Source organism: Pezoporus wallicus, unplaced genomic scaffold (assembly GCF_028554395.1).
Source record: "Pezoporus wallicus isolate ANWC-B61680 ecotype Strahan unplaced genomic scaffold, APGP_CSIRO_Pwel_v1 contig_8088, whole genome shotgun sequence".
In the NCBI taxonomy this organism is placed as follows: domain Eukaryota; kingdom Metazoa; phylum Chordata; class Aves; order Psittaciformes; family Psittacidae; genus Pezoporus; species Pezoporus wallicus.
The window spans coordinates 633190-648789 of NW_026642341.1; the positions used below are offsets into that span (position 1 = coordinate 633190).

Consider the following 15600-nt stretch of genomic DNA (forward strand, 5'->3'; position numbering starts at 1 on the left):
CAGATCATGACACGATTTTCTGCCATGGGACTATCCGGATCTGTCCCTGGAAGAGCTGGTGCTGGGCCCTGCCACAGGAGATCCTCCTTGAGCTGGGCTCTGATCCGATTTGGTCTGGCAATCCCAGCACTGGCATGTGATTACACTGCAGAACTCTATCTGAGGGTCAGTTGCTTGGCAAAGGTACTGGGTGACAGAGGTCACCGCAGGCCATGCTGGGCTCAGTTATAAGGGATTTATAAAAAGGAGTATAATATTGAGTCCATTAAATTTAATTCCTCTCTACCAGTTATGTGACTGTAGCCCTCAGTCAATAAAGCATGAATGTTTAGAAGCAATTTGCAAAATATGGGCCTAAGCATGATTTATATGCCATTAAGAAGAATCACAGCAATGAAACATAAAAATCCGAGGTGTGATTCTGCAGCAACTCAGTCAAAAAGGGGTTTAGTCATGACTTAATTAAATGCAGGATCAGATAATAATTGTGAAGAGAGATGCGCCTGCAGTCCTGAAACCCAAGATTTGGATATTTATTAAATATTCATTTGGTTATGAAAAGGAATTATTTTCATACTGTGCTCATTTTTTGGATGAGATTTTCAGCCCCCCAAAATACAACCACATTTGCTGCATTTATCAAATCCCGTATTTGCATTCTAAAAAGGTTATGCAGGTGAATCCATCAAAAGCTCTATTATATTGGTATTAATAAATACAACCTTTGCAGGCGCAGTGGAAGGAGGTATGTGTGTTAATCACAGTGCTGATGTTGTTCCCAATTACCTGCACTCAAGGCAACGACACCGGGAGTTGCAGTAAATCATGCGGTGAGACAGACAACAAAAGAATTTATACTTGGACCAATTCCCAAAGACAGAAAAAGAGCTGATTAAACTGGACATCCGGATGAAATACACAAACCCTCCCGTCGAGAATTTCACACTTGTAATTCCAGGCAGCAAACCCAGCTAGGTAAGGATCACAGGGAATAAACGGAAAGGGAAAGCTCCAAGAGCTGATGTTTTGGAGGGGAACTTTACTAACTCTGCTTGAGATCCCATGATAAAAAAAATGTTATAGAAGTCTTCACTTATTGCAACAATACAGCTAAAAAGTGAAAATGATGTTTTAAGAGAGACACTGTCTATGCAGGGGGGGGAGTTAAGGGCTCTGAATAGTCAGCAAAAAAAACCCTGCCCCTCTTCTTCTAATGGAACCAAACCCTGAAATTAAGTTTCAGTTCTTTGAGACACTCATCATAAACTCAAAACAGAAGGGATGGATTGAGAGAGCTGGGCTGGGTCAGCCTGGACAAGAGAAGGCTCCTGAAGGGGAGACCTTAGAGCAGCTCCAGTGCCTGAAGGGGCTGCAGGAAACGTGGAGAGGGGCTTGGGACAAGGGATGTAGGGACAGGCCAAGGGGAATGGCTTTAACCTGCCAGAGGGGAGACTGAGCTGAGCTCTTAGGCAGAAGCTCTTCCCTGTGAGGGTGCTGAGGCGCTGGCCCAGGGTGCCCAGAGAAGCTGTGGCTGCCCCATCCCTGGCAGTGTTCAAGGGCAGGTTGGACACAGGGGCTTGGAGCAAGCTGCTCTAGTGGAAGGTGTCCCTGCCCATTGCAGGGGGTGGAACTGGATGAGCTTTAAGTTCCCTTCCAGCCCAAATCAGGCTGGGATTCTATAAATACCTTCCAAGGCAGCTAAATGTGAAAGACCCAAGGAACAGACTGCAGAAAAGGTCTGTGCACTTAAGACAATTATGGATAAAGAAAAGATGCTCTATAGCTGTAGGAAATATTGTTGCCTGGGTTTTTTCCTTTAAGCCAATATGGTTATTCTATCTCTGAAAAGCAGCAAAGGATGAAAAATGATGATTGGAAATGAATGACACTTTACAAAGAGGAGACATCCAGATTTAGGTCCTATTATATTTTGGGAGCAAATAAAAAATACTTTTTTTTTTTTTTTTTAGGACAGTATTCAAAATATTTTATTGCATATTTTACAAAAATGAGATTAATTCTTGGAGGACATTTATTTCTCTTTATAAGTGTGAACAGTGCAGCAGAAAAGAAAAAAGATCAGTGTATGCGGTAAGCACACAAAATATTAATGATGTCCTAATGGTGTCTTTAATCTTTTTCATAAGTTTAGGAGCACAGTGTGGATAAAAGTTCATGAAATAACTTACCTTGTAAATCTCTTTTTTCTTCCCAAACTTTGGAATGTGTCTTCTTATTTTAACAGAGAGGGGCAAAAATCCCATGCAACTTATGCTATTAGCAAGAACAATATTCTACTTAAGTTTTTTTTCATCTAAAGACTTTAAAAGGGTTTTTGAAGCACAGCAAATGTCTTCATTATATCTTCTCTCAGTGGTTAAAATCTATTTCTGCTTCTGCAGTCTATTCACTGGACTGTACCAGCCAAGGAGACAACTTATTTGGATACTTTGGATCAAAGTATTGCTCAACTCGTCTCTAAACTTGTCAGACACCACGTCACTGTGTTCCAAATGGATTATAAGTAAGTTGAGAAATGGAGGGAGAAACAGGAAGAAAATTGCATGTCTATACCATTGAGGACTGCAAAGAGTGGAAATTAAGTGTATAAATGCTTTGATTTCCCTCTGTTTACTCTAGTCCCTATGTAACTGAGCAGAACTCTAAATCTGTACAGAGTACTTGGACTGAAAATTGGTCTTAAAAAGGATTTCAAAAGTGACAAGAATTTCACCCAGAAGCATCGTGCTCCCATTTTAGCACAAAAATGCTATGGCTTCAAACTTCTGTCAAAATTCCCATTAGTGATCATTTGAAAGATCACTGCAATTTTTCCACATCTCATTCTGAAACCAGCGCTGGATTAATCTCGCACAACTTTCGCCATCTAAACATCACACAGCTCCTCTAAACCGGCTGTCACAGCTCTTCACAAAGCCAATAGAGAAGTACACAGACATCTTCTGAAATGATTCAGCCCAGTTCTGGTATGGAAGGACGATCTGCCCTCTTAAGGACACACCATCCTCCTCCTCTCTCCATCCCCTCTGACCCCGAACTGTCCCTCAGAACTGGGTAACGGCAAGGTGTGATTTATCCCATCCTCTCATGGACACTGCACAGAAAAGCAAGCGTTTAGGCACTACAGAAGAAACCATGGAATAAAAATGCTTGAAAGATAAGAACTTTATTCTAAATCCGATACTGGCTGTGCATTATCCCTTTCCATGGCCAAGAAGTGCACTCCACCTATGTTTCAGCTGAAATATCCGTTAATCTCAATCTGTTCTTTGTCTCTTCTACCATAAAATTCCCTATTAATTCACCGTGTTCCAGCCCGAAGCATCTGGTAGCCAGAGCATGAAGGAAATGAAGCGAACTTCTCCCATCTTTTATCATCAACTCAAGTTTTTAACAGACCATCACAAGACTTCAGACCTGTGGTGCCTAAGAAGGAGCATGCTTTGCTCCAAAGCACAACCCTATGTCTTCATGTCCTCAGCTCTCACCTGGAAGTTTTCACTCTCATTGCCCATTATAACAGCTCTAAATCTGGACAAGATAGGGAGAAATAGAATAGAAGAATAGAACCAAAGGCCCCACATAGCTTCTGGATTTTTTCTCTTCTACGTGTTCAGCTCAACATCCCTCCCGTAACAACCACTTGCCAGTGTGCTTTGAAGGCCTCAGTATCTAGGCCCTGAAGCAAGTTAAATCATTTTGCTTCAGCATGTAAATGGATCTACCACCTACCCTTGCCCCCTACAGAAAAATCTTGCAACTCCACAATTAACTTTGTATTTACAACTTTTACACCCAAAGCAAAGCTCATGGATACTGCCGATACCATAAAAAGTTCGAGTAGAGCAGCTTCCTCCAGCATGGCAAATCTGTGCAATCACAGTCCATCCTTCCACCATCAACAGGGGATTTCTGTGGTCACACAGACCACAAATCACTCCTCAGGTTTTCTTCTTTTTTTCCAAAAAAAAACATTGCAGGTTGAAGGGAACCTTGAAAACTGGGATTTAAAGCATGGGAGAATCATAGAATCAATGAGGTCGGAAAAGACCTTTGAGATCATCCAGTCCAACCATTCCCCAACACTGCCAAGGCCACCACTAACCCATGGCACTGAGGCCTCATCTCCATGGTGTGTGAACACTTGCAGGGACGGTGACTGCAGCCCTGCCCTGGGCAGCCTGTTCCAATGCCTGAGCACCCTCTGGGGCAGGAATTGTTCCTCAGCTCCATCTAAACCTGCCCTGGTGCAGCTTGAGGCCGTTTCCTCTTGTCCCATCCCTTGTTCCTTGGGAGCAGAGCCCAGCCCCTCCTGGCTCCATCCTCCTCTCAGGCAGTTACAGAGAGAGAGAACTTAGAGCTAAGAACTCTCTTGCATCTCCTCTCCATGAAGAGATTAGCCTCATGTGCAGTTTTGGTTTGCAAATGTAAGAACAGCAGATGGTGGGGCTGGCAGGGAGATCTAGGTTTTCACTGGGAGGCACGATGTTAATACAGCCCTGGGAAAGCAGTGAGCTGAGTGAAACAGTGCTGGAAGTGTACTATTACCCAGAAGGCCATAAAGACAAGATCTCATTTGCTGTGATTCACTGAGCAACGCTACTTACTGCGAGAGCTTACAAACCCACATTTTAACAGAAGTCTCTGAAGCAGTTACAAAAGTTAGATCAAATCTGACTTTTCAATACACTGCCCAAAACACATGGGGTAGCTTGTTCCAGGAGTGGGGGAAAGGTAACTGTGGTTAAATAAATCACATTACTTGCCATCTGCAGCCTTTTACCAAGTAAGCTGGTAGAAGCAATCACTGCATACTCTGGGTTTTACCAGCAATTACAATTCTAGTACAGCAAAGCAGCTAGGGGGGTCATTGTGTTCCACCTCCCTGTGAAGGCTTGTGCACAGTTTGCACCCTCTGAGCACAGTTCATTTTTATCATCTCCCTACAGGGATCTACTCACCTGCTATCAGCTGTCTATCCTGGATCCCATCCTTGCCTTTACTCATGGAAGGTGCCCAGCATTGCCACCAGTGGGCTCTGGCTCAAGGCTTAACCAGTGACACCACTGAGCATTTCCCAGTGGTTCTACAGAACATCTGATGAACAATATGCTCCTTCCTTAGACATCCTGCCTCCCTTCTCCCCAGCCTCTGCAAAGTGAAGCGAGGATTTCACTCCAATTTATCACTTTTTATTGCACGTTGTTGAATTCTTCTTGCTGTGTTTCAGAAGAGCTGCTTTCTCCTCCTCAAATTCTTTGTCCTGATAAATATTTGAAATGAAGAAAACCCACTCAACTTTGTAATTTACCTTCAACTCTTGTGCATCCTGCCTCTCACTATGTTAATTTCTTGATCTATTCCTTTCTACCTTACCCTGAAAACTTTCCCAACAGGCCTCAAACTTGAGCTTCTTTTCTGATGTTTTATGTGGCTATGTTTTATACTTCTTCCTTAGCTTTTATCACATTTTCCATTCCCTTACTCAAGTGTATAACCTCCTATCTGTATTTCTACTGTATTTATAGCCAAAAGGCTACCATCACTCTTTGTTAGAGCACAATTCATCTTTGTGAACATCTTCATCTTCTCTTTAAGTAATACCACATTTATCTTCCTAGATTTTGCTTCCTTAATTTCTTCTCACATTTCACTTGGGGTTGAACATTTTCTTTGCGACCTTCAATACAGATGAGATGGTGGCTACTGCACAGACTTATCTCTTCCCACCTCTACTTTTATATTAGATCAACTGTTTCATCAAGACCATACAAAAAACCAGTCTTTCACATTCCCTTCCTTTTACTATGGCACTTTCATCTTCAATCCATTGTGTACTTGTTACAGCTGGATGATGCATCTGTCTTAAACTAATTTAATCTAAGCTAATTGTATCGACAGGTAAACTGAACCTCTGTCTGGAGGCATCTCGCTTTGCCATAAGGAACACAGGAAACTTGTAGTGAGATTCAGTGACATATTTCCACACTAACTGCAATACTCCAGTACTACCACTTCCATTTTCCATATAGAGAAAAAAAAGGACTGATGGAACTGGTGACCTGCTCCCAACCAAGACAGGAAACCGGAAGCAGAAGTGGGATTAGAGCAGGGCTCACAAATTTCTGATACTCATTTCTAGATCTCTTTATCTTTACCATGGGGTCCCTGAACTGAGCTGTCCTATGCCATTCCCCAAAACCGTTACATGAAACCACTTCTTTCAGGTCTTAAGAGAGGGATAGTTGTGTGTGAGAGGATCCTTCTTATGGCCAAGGGGTTTTTATTCTTTAGTAAATCTGCTTGTTTTACAGCAAATACATATTTAACCTCAGAAAAAATAGAGCACTAAATGTATCACTCAGCATGACTTCATTCTGCTCTTCTAGCGTTCTACAGATTTACCCGGTCATGAAAATCTATGGCACATTCATTCATATTCTTATTTCTTGCTCTGATGGTCTCAGGCCTGGCTTCTCCAACTTGATGCTGCTCAGCAGCCCTTACAAAGAATTACCTCTCCCACCTCCTCTCCCCAGTCACTGTAAGGAATAATGAAACACTGGGGTGAGCTGCCTGGAGAAGTATCTGATCAAAATGACAGAGGTGAATCTAGCCCTGACTTGGAGAACAAAGCTGACCTGAATGGTTTTATAGAGCCATTCACTGTCCTGCAGTTCTGTGATGCATCAATATTCCTATAACATCAACAGCAACTGGTTATTGAAAGGAGTAAAACTAAGAAGCTTTAGTGCATTTTCAGCTGCCTAATTGTGATTCTGAGGCAGAAGCTAAGCTTGTCCCACACATCAAACCAGATCTCTGGAGACAAGCAGTGATTGCTTCACCAGTTCCTGACCACAAGGAGGGAGAAAATCTCATCTCTGATCCCCAAATAAGAATCTGATATATCTGCATCTCCTCCAGTGCTCCCATCTGTGGCACTGAAAGCTCTGGTTTATGCAGTAGAAATGGACAGAAAATGGGCATCATCACTCGCCATGTACATCTGGCAAAAGGATTTAGGCCTGAAATTGCAAACATTAAGCACAAAGCAAAGCAGATAGAAAATGTGTAAAAACCATCAAGTCATACCTGACTTTATGTAAAACAATGAGAAAAGCCCCTAAAATAAACTAAAATCATAGAAACATAGCTTGGAACAAACATAATTATCAACCAGCACTGCAAACCAGCTTTTAGTGAGGTTCTCCAACACACCCTTTTCCCCAGGATGCATACAACACCTCACAGAAAGGCCAGGTTAATGTGAATTTACACCTACAGGAGATTATGTTTCCGTATCTGTTCTTATTGCGGTTTTCATCTTCCTTGGCTGTATCCCAGGATGCTGTCTGCCCCTCGGGTAGTGCCTGTAAAACAAACAGTATGAAGAGTTTATAAATAGCTGGCCAATGCCTTAAGATGACTGAGCAGGGCTAAAATAAAGGCACCGCATTAATTCAGTCATCAACCAAGCACACAAGTGTTCCTGAGGAAAGGGCACATCCACTAAAGCAAGAAGCAGAGCTTGGTGCAGACCATTTGCAGCTCTTGGCTTCTGCCAGCGAAGAATCATTTGCATCTTCCTACTTCTGATGTAAAAGGACCAGGGGAATTTGTTTCTGGCTTCACAGCCACAGGTTAACTTCATTCTTCCTGCAGAACAGGGTTTGTGGGGATTTCACATACATACAAACACAACACTCAGTCTTTCATATTTAAGTTGAAAACAGATACAGTGATTTCATGTAGTTCTGTATTAATAATGGAGTGATGCAATGCAAACCACTAGCTGATTTTCTCTGGGGAAAATTAAAGCAGCTCAGGGTTTAGATCATTTGTAAGGAAGAGAGGCAAAAGGAGGTAAAATGTGCTCATGAAGTATGAAAATAACCAGGCATTTTCCTAAAATCTGCTATTTTCTTTGAGAAAGGATGGGGTAAGGAAACTGGCAGCACATGGTGGTGCCCTACTGCTTGGCCCTTCAACTATCCTGAACACACTCAAAAGAGCCACTTTGCCCTTGGGGCACATCCAGGAAGATTTATCAAGGCAGAGCCAGAAAAAGCACAGGGTGCCCAGAGAAGCTGTGGCTGCCCCATCCCTGGCAGTGTTCAAGGGCAGGTTGGACACAGGGGCTTGGAGCAAGCTGCTCTAGTGGAAGGGGTCCCTGCCCGTGGCAGGGGCTGGAACTGGATGAGCTTTAAGGTCCCTTCCAACCCCAACCAGTCTGGGATTCTGTGATTCTAAAATATCAGTTTCATGGGATCTGGCTGGAGGATGGTCTGGCCTTCCCTGGAAGATGGCCTGGATGCCTGTAAGCAGGATGAGCCTTCTCCCTTTCTCAGGATGGTCGGGAATGTCAGTACACATACAAGCAGCAGGCACAACAGTGCTTACTGCTGGAACAGCAACAGCAAGAACTCCCTGAGCATTGCTCATCATGACTGAATGGAAAGCCACAATCTAGTTAAAGATGTCCCTGCCCATTGCAGGGGGCTGGAATAGATGAGCTTTGAAGGTCTCTCCAACCCAAACTATTCTATGATTCTATGATCTACAAACTACTGCTGGTGGCTACAGAGAGCCTAGCCTTGACCTGTGCCAAAAACACAGGTCAGGAGCACACCTCCCACTGACTTGCCCCTATAGATGTACATCCACCAAGATCTACTCCCTAACATGGTCCCACATTACTAAAAACAAAAGCAATGTTATAAATCGTAGTATTGATGGTCCCTAGGAAATTATGGGGGTTTTTATATTGCGATCATTGTAGAATCGTATCTTCCTTAGCTAGCGGTGGGTAGCGTGACACAGCTGTGCCAGTAAATGAATTTACACTCATCTTCACAAGCCACACAGGTCTATCACAGCACCTGAATGCAATAGCAGAATGACATAATTATTAGGATCTACAACACTGACATTACAATTAAGTTTAATACAAGCAAAGCCCTGGCAGAGCAGATCACTGTGAATGTCCCCCTGAAGGGTTCCAGGACAGAAAATGTCAGGCACTACAGCACTGCCACCAGCACTGCTGGCAACAGACAGGGAGAGTGAGCTCCTGTTCAAAAGCCCAGGATAAAGAGTAATAACTCTGTAATTGGTAGGGCTTTGATCACACATCTATTTCCTTTACAGGCAGCTGTTTCCAAACAGCAACTCATCTCCCGAGCAAAAAATCCCAACCCAAGCAACAAACCCAGACACAACAAAAAATCCCAAAGCAAAAGAAAAGAGCTAACGAAGGTCCATTTTCATCTTCAAAGACTGAGCAAAAAGATGCCTTATTTTCCCACTAATATCCACTATTACAGCAGATTGACCAGAGAATGACAACAGTCATTAGACATCTAATCACAGCCATCTGAAAAGAAAAAGAAAAAAAAGGGAAAATCCTTTCTCATGACTACCATTGGGAGAAGTTATCTTGGCCAAAGAAAATACATCAGTTCCAATAAATACCTTTTCAACAAACCCTATGTGATTTGAACATGAAATTCTCCACTGAAACTGATGTTTTTATATTAGCCTGATAGCCTCCAGGGATTTAAGAGTCCAGGATTTTTCATCTCATTCAATACCAAAGAAATCTTTGCTTTGCACAGAACTACCCACAGCACAGCTCTGACTGGTGAGGAACACAAGCTACCCTTGCAGAAGTGTACCTCTTCCCCCTAACTTTATATACACCAGATGAACAAACTGGAGTAAACTGTGTGTACATGGGTGGTACGGCACAGAGAACTTTCTATGGGATTACTGAAAATCCTGCACCAAGAATGGAAACTGCATTTACAAATGCAATAGTATCACTTATAATTTGGTTGCATCCAGAAAAAGAGAAGCACACCTAATGTTTTGTTCCTTCAGGTTTTGTTGACACAGTATAATAGCAAAAAGAGTTATTGGTTGTGTTTCTCTGCATTATCAGTAATGGTAAACAGGGTAAATCACTCAGATGTTGGTATTTGATATGTTTTTCACAGGAAACACTCCCTCTTTCTTTGAGTTTTAATGGCAAAATTGTTCATAAATCTGGACTTGATTTTTAGCTTCATTTTCTAGATAAGTTTTATAAAACGTATAATGAAATATCTTCCCAGTTGTAAAATTTATGTTACAGAGATGTTTTTTTAAGCTAAATTGATCCGATTTTGATCTGAAATGACAAGAATAGAACTCTAAAAGTCAGCTCCATCTCAATCAAGCTTTCTAAGCACCACGGCCCAAATATAACTAAAGTGTTCACATTAAATTGAGGCTTCCTGCGAGCCAATTTAAATTTCCAATGGATGCATTTAGTTAGTTTGCTGTTTTTAATTTAAATAGGAAAACTTGAATCATTCATCTGCAGTGCTCTAGTCCAATGCTACAATATTGCTGCCAAAGGCAACATCAATTAAAAGCTGTGCTGCTCATCTCAAAGCGTGCTACAGAGTCCTGCTCCTCTCTCTGCATCACTGTCTTCTCAGCAGTGGTGGCAAAACCAATCCCACAAGTCTGCTGTGACCCAGGGTTAAAAACTGTTTTGGCTAAAATCAAACATAACCTGAAAAGCAGTATCTCACCAGTTCAGGTGCCTATTCTGGTTCACAGCAAAGCCTTAAATCGGCATTTTCCAACAACAGCACCTACAGTAACATCCTGCTGCCAAACACGCGGTAACGTCGTGTCATCGCCTGAACCATGGGACCTATTCTTTTTACCAGACAAAAGCTGTGAAGCCTGAAATGAAAGGGTTAAAATTGAGAGGCGACTTAAACAAGTCAACAAGACTCTCAAAAATGAAGATGCACAAGGAAGAAGCCACAAAATCCAAAATAACTAAATGGCCTCAGTAATGCGGCAGGAGAAGGTACTTCAGTGACATCCTAAATCATACTGGAAAATGAGCTTGGACACTTAAGCTTATTATCTTCATAGCCAGTAATTGGTGCTCGCAGTGAGTCTAGGGGACTAGTCCCGCAGCTCACAACAAATCAGGGCTGATAAGTTCCGAAGAAGGAATATGGGACATTTAAATGTGTCCTCTGTAAATGTTTGTGACTATGCCTGACCCCAAATAGTGCTATCTACATCCAGAGCTGGTGACACATTATTCTCTTGTGGTCTACACATCCCATTACTAAACAGCAGCAGCCAAAAAGGCCCAAATCCCACTTCAGCCCCAGGTCAGCCGGCAGACCCAAACTAACACATACATGGCAAGTGCTGACAGATTTCCACCCTCACATACACACACAGAGTTATCATCCATTTCACACCAGCAGTGACACCACTTCCACAATCACAGCCTGCTCTTCATCTCAGCACACAGTTCCATGCAAGGTGCAAGCAGCGAGAAATACTTTTCTAGATGCCCTTGGTAGAACATGCTACCCATGCTCCAATGGTCTGCAGGTGAAGGTGTGCTAAACAAGTACCAAATGCAATTTCCAATTATCTAGTGGAGATAAGAACATACAGAGATAAGAGATTGTCACAAAGTGACTGATACACTCCATTCAAAGTGATTTTTCATGAGAGTAAGATTATTTGCTAACATGTCACTAAACAGGCTGTAATTCATGCTATCAATTTGCAAAGTAAGTAGAAAATCAGCTCTTTAGAAGAAAAAAACATATTTGAAGATGACGCTAATACTAGTGTATCAAAAGGCATTTTAAAAGAGACACCAGATTCTTTTCTAAGATTTTCTCAGTCATTCCATAAAGCCAAAGAAGCTTTGTGTTCCTCCAGATTTCAGCCTGAGACATCGTTTCGAACAACTTCAACCTCTTGCCCTCTGGGAGTTGTAACACTCCTTGACATCCCTTTACTCTGCTCTCATGAGACCCCACTTGGAGTTCTGTGTTACAGTTCTGGTCTCCCCAACATAAGGACAAGAAGCTGTCAGAGCAAGTCCAGAGGAGGCCATGAGGATGATCAGGGGCTGCAGCACCTCCTGTATGAGGACAGGCTGAGAAAGTTGGGGCTGTTCAGCCTGGAGAAGGCTGCATGGAGATCTCAGAGCAGCCTTCCAGTGTCTAAAGGGGGCCTATAGGGATGCTGGGGAGGGACTCTTCATCAGGGACTGCAGTGATAGGACAAGGGGTGATGGGTTTAAACTTAAACAGGGGAGATTGAGGTTGGAGATAAAGCAGAAGCTCTTCCCTGGGAAGGTGCTGAGGCGCTGGCACAGGGTGCCCAGAGAAGCTGTGGCTGCCCCATCCCTGGCAGTGTTCAAGGGCAGGTTGGACACAGGGGCTTGGAGCAAGCTGCTCTAGTGGAAGGTGTCCCTGCCCGTGGCAGGGGTTGGAGCTGGATGAGCTTTAAGATCCCTTCCAACCCAAACCAGTCTGGGATTCTATGATAATCCTTACATTTGTAGGATTGCTGGTGGTGGCTGGAAGCTCTTTGGAGCTGAAGTGTTCCCTGCATCCTGTGCTTTGAAAACCAAATTACACCACTGAAAACCACTGCTGCTGCTGCTACAGGCAGTTACCTCTAATTGAAGGGTAGAGCAGCACATGTGATTTGAGAGCTTGTGGCATTCTCCAGGCTATTTCTTGTAAAGAAAGGAATTATGCAAATCTCTATAATGTCACAGTCATTACATACGTATGGAGATAGCACTTTCTGGGAAAGGCAGAACTTGTGGAGCTGAAAGTTGCATTGACATTTTTCATGCTAATGTGCTATTTTGATAATTACCAATGCCAGTGCCAGAAAATTACATATATGCCAGCACCTGTTTTCTTCTTGAGCATCAAGAACTAGATTTTAGGGCATCTGTAATTGAGCTGAATGTAGTTTTGGGTACTATCATGGAAATAGAGGCCAAGGGGGAGCTCAGTAAGTCTCCTAGGAGAATTATTACCCTTTCTCAGTATTAAACAGGGCTCTTTATATTGATGGTTTGATTAGTGTGCTTGATTGCAGGGCATGAGTGACTAAACCTGGTTAACATACAGTTACCAGAAACGTTTGTTATGACAGTCTTTGATGCCATCCGATTAAAAAAATACTCCCTGGTGACAGCCAGGAGAAGATTGCCTCTCATTTACAACAAACCCCAGCATCAGCGATGCAAACCCCATGGACCCTGGCTTGCAGGGTGGAAAAGTGAGCTGTTTTCATTAAGTAGCTTATTTTTCACAGATGTTATGTTATTTTTAAGTAGTTCTAATGCCACTATGCATATTAATTTCTAATTGCTTTCCCACAAGCTTACTCCATTCATTACAATTACTGCTTGCCAGGGCAAAGTTTCACATATGTTTGATGTTGTTTCCCTCTTCTTCTAGTTCTCTCTGCTCTAAATATATACTCCTTTTCCATCTCCTCCCCAGTGTCAAGTTTCTTCTGGTCATTTGGATTTTGCTCCTGGTCATTCCAGCCTGGTGGAAAGATGAGAGGGGAGCATGGATGCTTTCATTTCTACAGCTTACTCTTTGCTTCTCTCCAGACAGAGAAGAGGACATCAGTCAAACACATCAGGAGCCATAGGCTTAAGCATACTGGAATTTAAGCTTCATGCGGTTCCTGCCTTTGCCTTTACAATCCTGCAGCCAGGTCATTACACTGTGATTTAGTCTGACCAATTGTTACAGAGTACAAAAGCGCAAGCAAAAATTCTTCCTTTTCTTATTGCCTGACTTGCACTGTTGGCAACAAAAGCACATTAACAAGTAAGGAACTATGGGGCTCCGCTTCCTGCATTGAGTTCAGCACCATTAGGCATTTACTGTCTGCTCTTTATGAGAGAAAGGGCACGTGCTAACAGATGAGCACAGTGTAATCTCACTGCTAGTAAACACCTTTTCTTTGGACTAGAGGGCCATCAAAGAGTGCTAGCACAGCAAAACCCTACCCTCATGGAAATACCATGGAGAAAGGAAAGGATTAAGAGGGTAAGGAAATTAAGGAACAGAAGCTCTGAAAAACAGTTATCCTCCCCTCCCAAGCATCTATCCTTCTACTCATTCATGTGAGCAAAGGTTCCTCTCACCTCATACTCCTCTTTAAATCCATAGCCCTGTCCTCGCTTCATCTGGGTGATGTGCTGCAGCAGGTCGGCCACTCGGATGGCTGGCTGGAACTGCCCCCGGGGGTAGGACATTTCCACCGGCTCGCAGCTCCGGAACGGGTGGGTCTGGATAGTCAGGGTTGGCTGGGTCATCTCTCCATGGCTACTGTCTGTTTTAAAGACAGGGAGGCAAAACAAGCTTTCACCTATCTGGTATTTCCATTCTTGTTCTTGCTCTGTTAGTTTGTTTCTCCACCAGCCCATAGGCTGGTGCAGGCAAAAGAAAGCAAAGAAGTAAGCAGGAAACACACACTTGCCTACAGCTTCCTGGAGAGACTAAACCACACTTGAGTAAACCCAATGAGATAGAACAGAGTAAATAGCCAGTCAGGCTGATAAAGGACACTGCACAGAGACTGAAATAGCACATTTTGTAAGGGTGAGCTGTGCGTAACAACTCCAATCGAATTACATACCTGTCTTCACAAACCTGCAAAGAACATGACTGAGAGATACATACAGATGAGCAAGATACTCGAGTGGGATTTGGGGTTTACAGCATGAGGTAACTCAAAGGGGCCACGTTAATAGCAAACAAATCATTAGCATTTCAAATAAGTCACACAGGGTGTTAGAGGCGAATTAAACTGCTCTGCTGGTTCAGGCCTAAAATTATCTCAATTATGAAGCTGTAATATTATCAGAAATAATAAGCCAGCATAAAAATATAGTTATCTTGCATGCAGAAATTGACATTTCAGGCACGTAAGCACGGAAGAAAGTTTCTTTTTTAAAGAAATGGATTAAAAACCCCTCTATCACTATGCAGCTGGAGCTGTAATCTCTTACATCCCCAGCAAAACTCTATATATACAAAAGATATTCCTGGTGAAGTAACAGGGAAGAACTTAAATAACCAAACAATTGACTGTCACAATATTTAACAACAGAAACTCAGACTAAATGAAAAATTCAGTTTCTTATTTACCAGAGATGATCAAATTTAAACAGTTGGCCAAATAATCCATTGTTTTTTCCTATGACTACAGGTATGTGAGGTGCTTGGGTCCTTTCACACATACAGGCCTTAACAGACTGCAGCAATTGTCTGGTCTTACCCAAAACCAACCTACGAGCAAACAGAAAATGCATCTCCCTCAGATTGTTCTTAAAAATCCTTAACATTGTATACACAAGGCTTGTTTCTGACAAAGAGCCTACCCCCCATCCCTTGTCAGCAATCCTACAGTCGTGTTTCTGAAGGGATAAGGAATAAATAAATCAAATTTCAATTTCAGGGTGATTTTGGTGAGGCAGAAATATGTCTGGAATGCTGCTGTAAACACTGCTGTCCTTGGGAAATCTCCATGGAGTGTGATCGGCAGCAGTAAGGATCTGCGCCGTGTCCCTTGCTGCAGAGGTGGCCAGGGCAGAGGGATGAGGGCATCGGGCGGCCTGTGCAGTGACAGGACACGACAAATGATGCTTGAGCTGGTTTAACATGGTATTATGGGGAAGATACCAAGACTGTACGCTCTGTTTTGAAGTTGTGAAGTTGC

The 15600-nt window shown here is 42.8% G+C and overlaps 1 protein-coding gene across 8 annotated transcripts in view; it reads right to left on the reverse strand.

Moving 5' to 3' along the window:
- Positions 1-15600, reverse strand: part of PTPRT (protein tyrosine phosphatase receptor type T) — a 277331-nt gene that overhangs the window by 25338 nt on the left and 236393 nt on the right. For all 8 annotated transcript variants that reach the window (XM_057428931.1, XM_057428926.1, XM_057428924.1 and 5 more), the window contains 2 exons: positions 14024-14211; positions 7307-7394 (listed from right to left, as the gene is read on the reverse strand). In XM_057428931.1, the coding sequence (XP_057284914.1) occupies positions 7307-7394; positions 14024-14211 (276 nt within the window). The remainder of the gene's footprint in view (positions 1-7306; positions 7395-14023; positions 14212-15600) is intronic.